This window comes from Muntiacus reevesi, chromosome 7 (genome assembly GCF_963930625.1).
Source record: "Muntiacus reevesi chromosome 7, mMunRee1.1, whole genome shotgun sequence".
NCBI classification, from domain to species: Eukaryota; Metazoa; Chordata; class Mammalia; order Artiodactyla; family Cervidae; genus Muntiacus; species Muntiacus reevesi.
The window spans coordinates 62,768,731-62,783,108 of NC_089255.1; the positions used below are offsets into that span (position 1 = coordinate 62,768,731).

Sequence of the window (14,378 nt, forward strand, 5' to 3'; positions counted from 1 at the left end):
ATGGGTACATGTACTCTGAAACCAATCTAGGATGTTAACAGTAAATCTGGAGTAAGATGGAGTAGAGAGAATGTGGTACAGGGCAGTGATATACAAAGAGCCACATATATCTATATGTTTTTTAAACTTACACCTACAGGTTAGATCTCACATAGTCAGACACACACACACATACATATAAAAGCATCATAAACCAATACTTTAATATTACTATGTGCAGTACAAGTTGATTCTCTACTGTATTCTCTTTCTTTCCTTCTTAATTTTTTGTTTTGTTTTGTCTTTAACACTGGCCTGCATCCACGAAATTGATATCAAGACTCAGTTTGAAAATAAGTGGTCCAGGGCCTCTTAGAACCTTAAACTTCACTTAAGAGCAAAATTATCAAAGGAGGAAATTTCAGAGATTGTTAAGAACTTAGTTCTGTGCCTTTGTAATCAATACTTGGCACATGCGCTTTGCAATTAATAACACATGGTCCTCGGCTAGGTATTACTATGCCCACCCCTGCATAACCCAAACTCACTGCGCTATGGTGTTTGGAGCAGGCAAAGAGGATGATGATGAACATGCAGATTCCCACAAAGGAGATCAACTGCTCTGGCCTTTGGGCTGTGTCCAGAGCCAGCCACAAGATAAGGCCAATCAAAGAGACTCCTGCCAACACCCTGGAGAGGGAATTTCAGGATCATGCCATCAACTCAGTGAATGAATAAGAAATAATAAATTTAACCTCTAAAAAACAGAAATTCATCAAATGGATAAATTCATCAAAAGGATAAACATAATAGGTTAGACACAGAGACATGTCTTTAGAATCATTCATCTGGTGGTTTCCCAGTTACCACCTCTCCCCTCCCCTCAACTCTTTTACTCACAGATGGAAGCTCAAAGAGTCCAATCTGGGGACATAAATGTCATGACTTCCTGAATCTATCATATCAGTAACAAAAAGACTTATTCTTAAAGATTGCTTTAATGCAAAACCAAAAGATTTTAAAAAAAAGAAGGAAAAGTCCCCCATAGATCTCCACCCAGCTTCCAACCACTTGAAGGGGCAGAATAAAGGCTAAGGCTAAGCCACAAATCAACGACTTGTGGCCTTATGGTCCCTTGATGTACCAAACATGCACAGTCAATACACAAACTAGTCTCCTCAAGTCTGAGCGTTGGAGTCATTTCAGTTCAAGGAGTAAGAATTAGAAGGCAAATCACATGTGAAAAGAAAAGAAAACCAACACATACACACACTGTCCATTGAGATGCCTCAGGAACAACAATGACAACAGGACAGATGACAGGTCAGGGTTGAATACTGGGGCTGTTTTCTGTGAACTCAAAGTAAATTAAATCTGGCTTCCAGAATCCATCCTGCTAATGAAGAAAGTGCTTCAGCTCTATCTCTTCAGTGTCAAATAAATCAATGATTCAAAATTTAGGCTGTAGTCTGAGGTGTTTCTCCAAATGATCACTGTTGCAAACATTCTTAACAGTTATTTTCTGTGCATCCACTGGACAGCCTTTTGGCAGAAAAGAGGAACATACGGGGAGTCTGAAAGTCATTCTCTCACTCCAGGTCTGTGATCAAAGGACACGTGCATGCCATAACTAGATGAGCTGTGGCTGCTGTAGCATTCAGTTGAGTATACACTAAACAGGGCTAAACTCTAGGGAATTATAAGACACCTGTGGGTGCAGGAAGTCTGGAGGACTAGAGGGGGAAAAGAGCATAAAAAGTATCCAGAAATTAAAGGAGAAACACATGAGCATCAAATCAATTTGACAGTTTAATGCAGCTATAAGACTCTTTGCCTAGATTACTTCTGTGAAGAGGAATATGGTGTTTCTCATTTCTGACAGCAGCCCTGACAATGAACAGACTAAAACGCTTCCCTGAAATGTAACCCCTCCTGACCTGCAAGCAATATTAAGTAGGAGATTGTAAGAAACTGGACCAAGTTCAGTGCTCAGAGGCCCACTGCTATTTGCTCTCTGTGCCTTGGTTTTGTAAAGTATAGGAGAAATTTTCTCAGACAGCTCAGAAACCAGGAAAGGAGGAAAAGGATAATAGATTGGGGTTTAAGACAAGTTGTGGGACCAGGGATATTGAGATTATCTTACCATTTCATCCAAAACTTCAGGCGGGAGTTTTCAAGGGGCCTGAGACATCCCGTCAATTTTTCACCAAAGAGCCTTTTTAGAAAGCGGTGAACCAGGACCAAAAGCACCAAACAAGTGAGGACGAACAAGGCCAGTGCCCTATGGAAATCCAAGATGCAAGCTGCCAGGAAGTAGGCAGCATAAGCTAAAAAGAGAAAGTACAAAGTAAGGATCAGCAAGGCAGAGACCCGAGGAACCAATGAAGACTGAGTCATGAATGTCTGGATAAGGGAGGAAAAACCCTCCAGCAACCTTACCACCAGCCCTGTCAGACTGAGCTGCACTTCCCAACGCCAGGGTAGATGGCTAGCTGTTTTCTTGGGGGATTCCAAGGAGTAACCAACTTAGCTTGAATGCTGCATATTTTAATTTGTCCCTGATGAAATCTCATTCCTTTCTATTTTATCTGGTATCCCCTTTCTATTCCTTGGTATGGGCTTAATCAGCATCTACTTTTATACACTTAAAAAATGATCTTTTCTCAAAACTTTATAACCCCAGTCATTTTAACCTTTCCTCTTGAGCAAAGCCATGGAAGCAGGCTACTACTAAGAAGTACAGCCATATGGTCCTCATTTTATGGCTCCCTGACTCACCCTAAAATATAATTTTTATTTTCACCATCCCAGCTGCCCCTAATATTGACATCAAAGCCCCATACATCATTGACAGCATATTTTAAACAGAGGTTTCCTATGTGTTTTATTTATTTGGTCGGTTGGGTTTTTTTGCTGTGTCTCATGGCTTGCAGAATCTTAGTTCCCTCAGCAGGGATCAAACCTGGGGCCCCAACAGTAAAAGTGCCGAGTCCTAACCACTGGACTGCCAAGGAATTCCTAAAAGGTTTGCTATCCTTTAGAAACATTTTATATCATTGGTCTTATCAGCAAACCAGAAAATAAGTAACATATACTACAGGCTTTTTTCATAGACTACAAGAACCATGTCCTTCATCTACTCAAGACACTAAAATAGAAACAAGCCCAGATTCTTAGAAATATTTAAGTCTATTGAATAGTACATTTTGAAAAATAGCTTATTCTCAGATTTTACTTATTCCTAGAAGTACAACTCTATACATTACAATTCACTACAAGTAGTTAAGAGCTATACATCATATAGCCCTTTAGATCAATTTATGAATAAATAGCTTCTTTCCATCTAGTAGTAGTCTTGACAGAAAGTAACGTTTCTGAAATGACTGTGTCTCTCACTTCCACAGGTTCTCAATACCTTACCCAAACACAGCAGGCTCAGCAGGATCTTCTTGAACAAGCCAGCGTGTGTTTTACAGAAACTTCTTGCCCTGGTGAAAGGTTGTAGGGTCCTCCTGATGAGAATCCAAAAGTTAAGATAACAAAAATTACTATATCCTGTTTGCATCAATTCCCAGAACTTAGGTGGTCCAGCCTGAGAAAGAATTTTCTCTTAAGAAGTTCATCCAGGGGAAGTTAGGCAGTGTTCCAGCAATGCTGAAAAGGCTGGGTCAACCTTGCCAATGGGCAGCAGTTCAGGACATTCCTACCCAGCCTGGACTAACAATATCAGAGATATTGTTGGACCTTTCTGTTCTCTGGAGACAAGTGACTGCTCAGCTTCCAGATTCAGAAATGGCCTATCATTCTGAGAGAAAATAAAAACCACACAAATCCACAACCCTAAACAGTCAATCAGACATGCACTGACAGACCAGAAGGAAAACACTACCATCCCCAAGAATCCCACCCCCCAAGAATTCCTGGCTGAGAGGACCTGAGAGGAGACATCCAGCAAGTAGGTCTTCTCAAGTTTAATTTAACAAACATTTGTATAGTGTTTTCTATGTGCTGGATTCTTTCTAAGAAGTTTAAAAGTAGTAACTCATTGACTCCTAATAAGAACTCTTGAAGTGGTTACTATTATCATTCCCATTTTACAGATGTGGAAACTGGAGAGCAGAGAAGTACCTTTCCCAAGGTTGTGGAGGTTGTAAGGATAAGAGACAGAACATAAACTCAGGCAATGTGGCTTCAGAATCTGAGCTCTTAACCATTTTTCTATGCTGCATCTTACCTAGGCCCCAAGCTCACCTGTCTCTGCCATTCCTAAATATCCTCAGCACACTGAAATCATATGAGCATAAAGCTCTAATTTCTAAATTCTCAGAAGATCCAAAGAAGATGAGCCCAGCAAGAAGGTCTCAATTGGCCATCATGCTGAGACAGAACAGCTTAACCAAGGCTGGGACCAACCACTAACTCCAAATGCCCTGGGGATTTAGTTCACAGACTTCTATGTTCTATGGCTGCCTCTCCTATCTAACACACTCCTCTCTCTTCTCCTTTCTTCTTCTTTCGTCAAGGAGTCCAACTCTATGTTAGTTGAGTAGAGTGTATATTATCAGATATAGGTAAAGGAGAAAATATTCCTTATCACCCCCTGACTTAATCAATCCAAGAGGACACCTTGCCATCACCTTATGACCACATTCGATCATTTCTTGAGAACTACCAGAAATCAGTGAAGATTACTCATTTCTGCAAAACCCATGAACAATCTAATTTGAGAACATCAATTTAGAGCTGAACTTCTGTTTTAAAAAATTAAGATTGAAAAAAAAATCATAAGGGACATTTCAAAGGAAAAAAGAAAATAAGATCTCAGTCTCTTTTAAACCAATTGAGAAGCAGTGCACAGAGGTATGTGCACAGGTATTCATGGTCCTGGCATCTTGGTTGGCCCACGATCTTGCTAACACAGCCAAGCTCTTTATATAATGGTTCAGTTTGAGAGTTAGTAACTGTGTTATATCCAGAAGCTGAATTGAGAAAAATAATCTGTCTGGTAGATGGTGACACTTGATAGCTTGTCCATAACTTGCTGTGATGTCTGTACCCACTGATAAATTCTCCAGGTGTGTGTATGGAAGGTTTTCCAGACATGGACCTTCTCATTCACATGCTTACTGCCTGCAGCCTCAGGTGACAGCGTGAGAAAGAGTAGGGTGAGGATGTTAGGTAATGCTAGCTCAACACTGCATTAGTGAGCACCATAGGTCAGGGCTAGCAGCAAGAGTGTTCATGCATTTTTCTCAGTGACCCTTTCTACAAGATGAAGAAACTCCCCTTCAAAAAATTCATCTGACTGTTGGCAGAGGGGCCCTGGGAAAATCCTTGCTTGCCTGAGCTTGAAGTAAGAACCAGAACAAAGGAAATGAGTCAACCCAGTATCAAATCATGGTCTGAGTAAAGCGCAAGGGTTCCAAGTAGAAGTGACCAGAATCTCTTCAAGAAGTCCAAAGTTTCCATTTGATAATAACAAAGAGTGCAAGACGGCGGAGTAGAAGGATATGCACTCAACCTCTTCGAGAACACCAAAATTGTGTTGAACAACCACTGACAGGAGAACACTGGAACCCACCAAAAAAAACAGATACTCCATTTGATGACAGCATAAAAAGAACTGTACGGGGTACCACTTTGCCAGATTCAAAGTTGTGCATACAACTGGTTTAAAACTGGATGTGCAAGACTGCTGGAGAGTGTTGCAGAGGAGTTCAAGAACAGTTACCAAAAGTGCCCAAGGGAGAATGGTGACTGAGAAGCAAAAAGGCTGTTAACAAACCAAAGTGGAAAGCCAAATAGGAGTTGGAAAACCAGCAAAGGCAAGAGAAAGGTCTCTCAGAGGGAGGTCAGCAAAGCTACAATGGAGGCAGAGACTCTGTGCATCTGGGGATGACCACTGCTGAGAACCATCAGCCTAGGTAGAGTGAGAAGGGAACTTAAATCAGAACACAGATGGGCTTAACTGCTCAGTTGTGATGGACATGTTGCCTTGGAAAAGAACTCTCTCTCCACACAGGACCCAAATCTTTACTTGATGCACAATAAAAAGTCAGATTTCTTCACACCAAGAATAGAAATTCAATGCCAACAGTCCAGAAAAGCAAGAGGGACCTAGTTAGTGGCATTTTCAACCAGCTATTCTACCTAGCCTCAACTTCTTCTTTCCAGAGGTCTTATCCCTCCAAGTTAGAGGTAGCTGCTGCTAAGTCGCTTCAGTCGTGTCCAACTCTACGCGACCCCATAGACGGGGTAGCAGGGGTTCTGAAAAGCAGGAGAGTATTCCCAGTAAGGCTCTCTCTCATTAGAGAGAGTCACTACTCTCTCCCCAGTCTCTCTCTCTCCTTTGTGGACCAGCCCTTTAGTTCTATTGTTAGAAAAACTTTCTCCAGGTTTCTATCATATGATTAATGCCCATCATGGAGTCCCTATGCTGCACAAGCTGTCCTTATTTACACCTTCTTCTAATGATTTCAGTAGGAATTTGAGGACAAAGGAGCTCTGGTTCATTCAGCAGTTGAATTCATGCTCAGGTTCTAATGAGAAAAACAAAAGAAAACTGGAGGGGTTGGGGGAGGAGTTCTCAGCAAGGATGGGCTGCCTAAAGTTCTTCATGCAGGACTTACATTGACATGCAACTTAGTCCACCCAAGATATTCTTCCATACCTCCCTCCTAGTAACTTGTGCAGTTCACACCCACCCATTTATCTTGCCATTCCCACCCATCCCTGTCAGGCTTACCACCATCCTCCCAGGAAATCAGAATAGTCACTTTGATAGGGCAACCAGAAGAAACAACAGACTTAGTAGGAGCAGTTGGGCAGCTAGGAAGAAAAGCGAAAAGGAGAAATGATCAAGAAGGAGGCAAGGTTGACGACATTCAGTGATGTGTAAAATCAGGTTTTGTGGCAAATAAGATGGCAATAAACAGGTGACTGGTTCTGTTTGAAAAAGCCATTTACAGAAGAGTGACTATATGAAAACTAAATTGCAGGGGACTGAGTGTGAGCATATATGGACTACTTAAAAAAAAAAATAATTGCCTCTGAAGAAAAGAAAAACCAGATACTATTTAGTAAGCACTTTTTACCAGGTACTGCAAGAATCTGTCAATCACCCACCCCCAAAAACCACAAGGCTAATGTTATGCTCATAACTGAGGAAACAGCCTACTGCCAGAGTTAGCATTTAAAACCCACCTCTTTCCATTACCCCATGTGACTTCTAATCAGACACATAAGACCGAAATACCAGAGGGAGGGACCATTCCAGAATTCCAAATTTATAATGGCAAGGAGAGTAGAGGAAAAGGAGCAGGTAACCATGCCAGTGAATGTCGAACAAGCTTTCACATGAAGAGGGAGGACAGATGAACTGATTTGAAGGTAAAGGGGAAGACATTTGCCAAGGGGAGATGTTGCAGGGAGTCAGAAGAAAAGGCTGGGGTACTTCAAGAGGAGGAAAAGTATCCTTGAGGGAGCCTAGCATTTTGAAAGAACAGTATGATTTACTGTTGCTGAGAAGCAGGGAGCATGTGGACGGATGGTGGGAAGAAAGCTTGTAAAGAAAACAGAAGCCAGGTCATTTAAACTTTGTCTTGTAGAGAGGAGAGACCCACTGAAGAACCTAAGCAAGGTAATAACATAGGCAGACTTCCCCTTTGGTACAGTGGTAAAGAATCCACCTAGAATGCAGGAGAGGCAGGGGATGCAGGTTCGATCCCCTGGGTCAGGAAGATCCCTTGGAGTAGGAAATGGCAACCCACGTCAGTATTCTTGCCTGGGAAATCCCATGGACACAAGAGCCTGGAGCCAGTCCATGGGGTCGTAAAGTGTCAGAGACGACTGAGCATACACAGCAGAATAACAGAAGCAGATATGCATTTTCTAGACAGAAGCAAAAAAGGCAAATTGATTATCTGAGAAGGCCTTACAAATGGCTGAGAAAAGAGGAGAAGTGAAAGGCAAAGGAAAAAAGGAAAGATAAACCCATTTGAATGCAGAGTTCCAAAGAAGAACAGGAGAGATAAGAAAGCCTTCCTTAGTGATCAATGCAAAGAAATAGAGGAAAACAACAGAATGGGAATGACCAGAGATCTCTTCAAGAAAATTAAGAGATATCAAGGGATATCTTTCATGCAAAGATGGGACAAAAATGTTATGAACCTAACAGAAGCAGAAGATATTAAGAAGAGGGGGAAAGAATACACAGAAGAACTATATAAAAAAGATCTTCATGACTCAGATCACAATGGTGTGATCACTCACCTAGAGCCAGACATGCTGGAATGTGAAGTCAAGTGGACCTTAGGAAGCATCACTACCGAGCAAAGCTAGTGGAGGTGATGGAATTCCAGCTGAGCTATTTGAAATCCTAAAAGATGATGTTGTGCAAGTGATGCACTCTATATGCCAGCAAATTTGGGAAACTCAACAGTGGCCACAGAACTGGAAAAGGTCAGTTTTCATTCCAATCCCAAAGAAAGGCTATGCGAAAAAATGTTCAAACTACCAAACAATTGCACTCATCTCACATGTTAGCAAAGTAAAGCTCAAAATTCTCCAAGCAAGGCTTCAACAGGATGTGAACCGAGAACTTCCAGATGTTCAGGCTGGATTTAGAAAAGCCAGAAGAACCAGAGATCAAATTGCCAACATCCTTTGGATCATTGAAAAAGCAAGAGAGTTTCAGAAAAACATCTACTTCTGCTTTATTGACCAAACCAAAGCCTTAGACTGTGTGGATCACAACAAACTGTGGAATATTCTTAAAGAGATGGGAATACCAGACCACCTGACCTGCCTCCTGAGAAATCTGTATGCAGGTCAAGAAGACATGGAACAACAGACTGGTTCCAAATTGGGAAAGGAGTACATCAAGGCTGTATATTGTCACCCTGCTTTTTTAACTTATATGCAGAGTACATCATATGAAATGCCAGCCTGGATGAAACACAAGCTGGAATCAAGATTGCCAGAAGAAATATCAATAACCTCAGAGATGCAGATGACACCGCCCTTATAGCAGAAAGTGAGGAGGAACTGAGGAGCATCTTGATGAAAGTGAAAGAGGAGAGTGAAAAAGCTGGCTTAAAACTGAACATTCAGAAAACTGAGATCATGGCATCTGGTCCCATCACTTCATGGCAAATAGATGGGGAAACAATGACCACAGTAACAGACTTTACTTTGGGGGGCTTCAAAATCACTGCAGGTGGTGACTGCAGCCATGAAATTAAAAGACACTTGTTCCTTGAAAGAAAAGCTATGACCAACCTAGACAGCATATTAAAAGCAGAGACATTACTCTGCCGACAAAGGTCCATCTAGTCAAAGCTATGGTTTTTCCAGTAGTCATGTATGGATGTGAGATAAATTTAGTCCAACTTTAAAGAAAGTTGAGCCTGAAGAATTGATGCTTTTGAACTTTGGTGTTGGAGAGGACTCTCCAAGGTCTCTTGGACTGCAAGGAGATCCAACCAGTCCATCCTAAAGGAAATCAGTCCTGAATATTCATTGGAATGACTGATGCTGAAGCTGAAACTCCAATACTTTGGCCACCTGATGTGAAGTACGGACTCATTGGAAAAGATCCTGATGCTGGGGTGTGGAGAAAAGGGAACCCTCTTACACTGTTGGTGGGAATGCAAACTAGTACAGCCACTATGGAAAACAGTGTGGAGATTTCTTAAAAAACTGGAAATAGAACTGCCATATGACCCAGCAATACCACTTCTAGGCATACACACTGAGGAATCCAGATCTGAAAGAGACACGTGCACCCCAATGTTCATCGCAGCACTGTTTATAATAGCCAGGACATGGAAGCAACTCAGATGCCCATCAGCAGATGAATGGATAAGGAAGCTGTGGTACATATACACCATGGAATATTACTCAGCCGTTAAAAAGAATTCATTTGAATCAGTTCTAATGAGATGGATGAAACTGGAGCCCATTATACAGAGTGAAGTAAGCCAGAAAGATAAAGAACATTACAGTATACTAACACATATATACGGAATTTAGATAGATGGTGGCGATAACCCTATATGCAAAACAGAAAAAGAGACACAGAAGTACAGAACAGACTTTTGAACTCTGGGGGAGAACGTGAGGGTGGGATGTTTCGAAAGAACAGCATGTATATTATCTATGGTGAAACGGACCACCAGCCCAGGTGGGATACATGAGTCAGGTGCTCGGGCCTGGTGCACTGGGAGGACCCTGAGGAGTCGGGTGGGGAGGGAGGTGGGAGGGGGGATCGGGATGGGGAATACGTGTAACTATATGGCTGATTCATGTCAATATATGACAAAACCCACTGAAATGTTGTAAAGTGATTGGCCTCCAACTAATAAAATAATATTAAAAAAAAAAAAAGATCCTGATGCTGGGGAAAGACTGAACGCAGGAGGAGAAGGGGACAACAGAAGATGAGATGGTTGAATGGCATCACCAACTTGATGGACATGAGTTTGAGCCAGCTCTGTGAGTTGGTGATAGATAGGGAAGCCCGGTGTGCCCCAGTCCATGGGGTCGCAGAGAGTTGGACACAACTGAATGACTGAACTGAACTGAGACAGATCACTCTGGAGGCAGTGGGATGGGTGACAGGCTGGGGCTGGTAAGGAAGTAACTGAGGGTGCAGGGGAGGTGCATGCACAGGAGGTGAATGCACAGTTGTTTGAGAAAGAGGATCAACGTCAAGTGGAGGAAAACTGGGATGACAAATGAGGTTCCTGTGATGAGTGACTCAGTCAGGATGCTAACATGCACCCAAAGAGATGAGACAGGAGGAGGAACAGACCTGAGGAGGAAATGTGAGTTTATCTATCTTTGTATGTCTAAAGCCCAGCCCAGGGCCTGACTTAGTAGAAAAGTATCACACCTATGCTGAGAGGAATTTCATTTTAATGTTAAATATGAAGTATTTACACCACACCTAGATGAAGATGTTTGGTAAGTGGTTAGATATATAGGTCAGAAGCATAGAACAAAGATGCAGACATCAGATATGGCTTTATGAATCCAGACATTAAGTGTAGGAATGAAAAGAAAAGACAAAAACAGGCTCTGGAAAACAACAAACAAGAAGAAACACCCAAAGAGGCAGGAGAATGAGGAGGGTATAGTGCCATTAAAATCAGTAGGTGGGGACTTCCTTGGTGGTCCAGTGGTTAAGAATTTGCCCTGCAATGCTGGGGACGACAATTCCAACCCTGGTTGGGGAACTAAGATTTCCCATGCCATGAAGCAAGCAAGCCTGCATGCCACAACTACTGAGCTCACAAACACTGCAATGAAAGATCCTGTCTGCCATAACTAAGATCCAACACAGCTAAATAAATAAATATATTTTAAAAAAATCAATAAATGAGTTTCCAGAAAGAAAGGATCAGAAGGGTCATGTTGCAGAGATGACCAGTGAAAGTGTGTATACATTGGACTTGGTAAATAGGTTTTCACTGCTCACTTAAATAAGAGAATTTCAGCTGAGCAGTGATGGTAAAAACTAGATTGCACTGGGCTGCACTGAATGGGGAGGTGAGAAAATGCAAACAGCAAAGAAATCCCATGTTCCCAAGAAACTCAGCCATGAAGGAAAATGATACCACAAGTTTGAGGTAAGGTTGATTTTTTATTTTGTTTGTTTTATTATAAGAGGAAAGAAATTTAGTACACTTATAGACTGGGGGAGGATCTAATGGAGAAGGAGTAATTGAAGAAGTAGGAAACAGAAGGCCCTTAGAAGGGGATAGAGAAGGATGGATAAGGAGATTAAGAAGATGGATAAGGCGCTTCCCTGGTGGTCCAGTGGTTTAGAATCCCCCTTCCACTGCAGGGTACTTGGGTTCCATTCCTGCTGAGAGAACTAAAAAGCTACTGAGCCCACACACTCTGGAGTCCATTCTCTACAGCAAGAAAAGCCGGTGCACCACAGTGAGAAGCCCCTGCCCACATGCTGCAACGAAGAGCCTAAGCAGTCAAAATAAAAAAAGAGGAAAGGTAAAGAGGTTAACTTCAGACTCAGGGAGAGTAAGTTTTCTGATAAATGAGGGAAAAAGATAAGGATTCATGCATGTGCAGGTATATTTAAGTTGGAATATATAGGAAGATAACAATGTTTAAACCAAAATAATAATATTATAGTATGCAGGGCTGATACTGAAGCTGAAGCTCCAATACTTTGGCCACTGGATACGAAGAGCCAACTCATTGGAAAAGACCCTGATGCTGGGAAAGATAGAAAGTAGGAGGAGAAAAAAAAAAAAGAAAGTAGGAGGAGAAGAGGATGACAGAGGATCAGATGGTTGGATGCCATTACTGATTCAATGGACATGAGCTTGAGCAAGCTCCAGGAGATGGTGAAGGACAGGGAAAGGACAGGGAAGCCTGGCGTGCTGCAGTCCATGGAATTGTAAAGAGTTGGACACAACTGAGTGACCGAACAAAATGTAATTTATAATGTGTGGAAGTAAAATAAACATGAACAATGGTAATATAATGTCTGGAAAGGGACAAATAGTAAACTATTATAAAGTTCTTATACTATATACGATGAGGTATAATATCACTTGAAGGTAGACTTGATAAGTTGAAAATATATACCACAAACTCCAAACCAACCACTAATAAAGCTAAACAAAGAGTTATACCTAATAAGCCAACAAAGGAGATAAAATGGAATCATTGAAAAATATTCAGGGAGTTCCCTGATGATACAGGGTTAGGACTCCATGCTTTCACTGGTGAGTGCCCAGGTTCAATTCCTGGTCGATTATAGAAAGTTTACTGTCAACTCATAAAAATGTGATATATAAAATAAGTGGAAAAAGAAAAATACAAAGTAGTAATGTCCACACTGATGTGTATCAACTGATATATATTCATTTGAATATAGAAGTGAAATTCTGGAGAAAAGAAATTTAAAAAATTAAGCTTGCTTTCTCTATGAAGCCACTGAATTAATTCTTAAAAATAAAGAGAAGAAAGAAAACATATATCCATATATTCCCTTTAGAAACTATCTAATATCCTCTTCTAAGCTTCTCAATATGTGGCTTCTGTGTTTTGTTTTGTTTTTTTAATAAATACAGACTCTTTTCCACACCAAGGAATATGGCTTCCATCTGACCTATTTTACCCCAACAACCTCCATGGACTTTACTTCTGCGACTATGACCATGACCAAATTCAAAGACTATTCCCACTCCTTCCTTGACTATTGTTACACAGAACATTGTAGATTAATTGTACCTTCATCCTTGACACTTTTTTCTCTTTTGACTTCAGAGACTTTATTTTTTGAATTTTATTATCTCTCTTGGTGATTCCTTCTCTGGTCTTTTAAAATTTCTGATTTCTCTTTCTCCTTATCCCCAAATCTGAGTATTTCAGAAGAGCTATTTTAAAGAAATTCTATGGGGGAATTCCCTGGAGGTCCAGTGGTTAGGACTCAGCACTTTCCCTGTTAAGGTCCTGGGTTCAATCCCTGGTCATGGAACTAAGATCCTCCAAGCTGTGTGGTGCAGCCAAAAATAAATAAATAATAAAAAATTATAAGCCTCAATCTTCTAATTGAAAAAGGGGATGAAAATTAGTATCTACCTGCTGTGAAAATTAAATGAATTAATTACATAAAGTATTCTATACAATAGTAAACACTCAACAATTGTTGGTTGTTGTTATTCTCATTGTTGCTATTTTTGTTGCAGTCCAGCTGATACTACTGAACTCATTACTTATGGCCTAGGTATATTTAACAATTAATTACATAAAAATAGATATGTGCACATGGTAATGGCAGATGGCTATGAACCTTATTTCTACAACAAGATCACAAGTTCTTGAGAACAGGGCAAGCCTGACCTCTTCTAAATCCACTGACCACACTAGCCAACCCTAGGGCCCAACTGAATCAATGCTAGAACACCTGTACCTCAGTTGTGTGGGAGGTTCCAATCCATCCCTGAGGCTGTGTCCTTGCTCTTCAGTCCTCTTGCTTCCCTCAGGATTTATCCCTTCTTCCTGTAAGCAGAGGTAGAATTGAGGTCAGTCATAAGGCCCTGCCAGGGGTGAAAGGGATTGCGAGCAGTCAAATACCCTACATAAGGCCATGCGCCAGTCCACAGAGACGTGCAGAAACTAAACTGGTGAGTTACCGTGAGATTCAGCCCTGGGCTCTCTATGCCAGTCTCCACAGTGGACAAAGCAAAGGCCTCTTTTCCATTTGTTTTCTCCATCTCCTGTTCTCCTGAAAGACAAATTCAGAGCCAAGACTGGAAGATTAGTTGTTCTATAATATGAGACTAGATAGAACTTTCAGGGCCAGTTATCTACAGGAAAAACAAAACTAAAAATACGTAGAGTTTAGCTGACTTCTTTAAGGACTG

At 41.2% G+C, this 14,378-nt stretch overlaps 1 protein-coding gene across 2 annotated transcripts in view; it reads right to left on the reverse strand.

Annotated features, from left to right (window-relative positions):
* The window catches only part of SLC28A2 (solute carrier family 28 member 2), a 56,839-nt gene that overhangs the window by 16,229 nt on the left and 26,232 nt on the right, over positions 1-14,378 (reverse strand). For both annotated transcript variants that reach the window (XM_065941467.1, XM_065941468.1), the window contains 5 exons: positions 14,148-14,239; positions 13,925-14,013; positions 3,400-3,491; positions 2,123-2,306; positions 528-669 (listed from right to left, as the gene is read on the reverse strand). In XM_065941467.1, coding sequence (XP_065797539.1) covers positions 528-669; positions 2,123-2,306; positions 3,400-3,491; positions 13,925-14,013; positions 14,148-14,228 — 588 coding nt within the window. In that variant the 5' untranslated portion in view covers positions 14,229-14,239. The remainder of the gene's footprint in view (positions 1-527; positions 670-2,122; positions 2,307-3,399; positions 3,492-13,924; positions 14,014-14,147; positions 14,240-14,378) is intronic.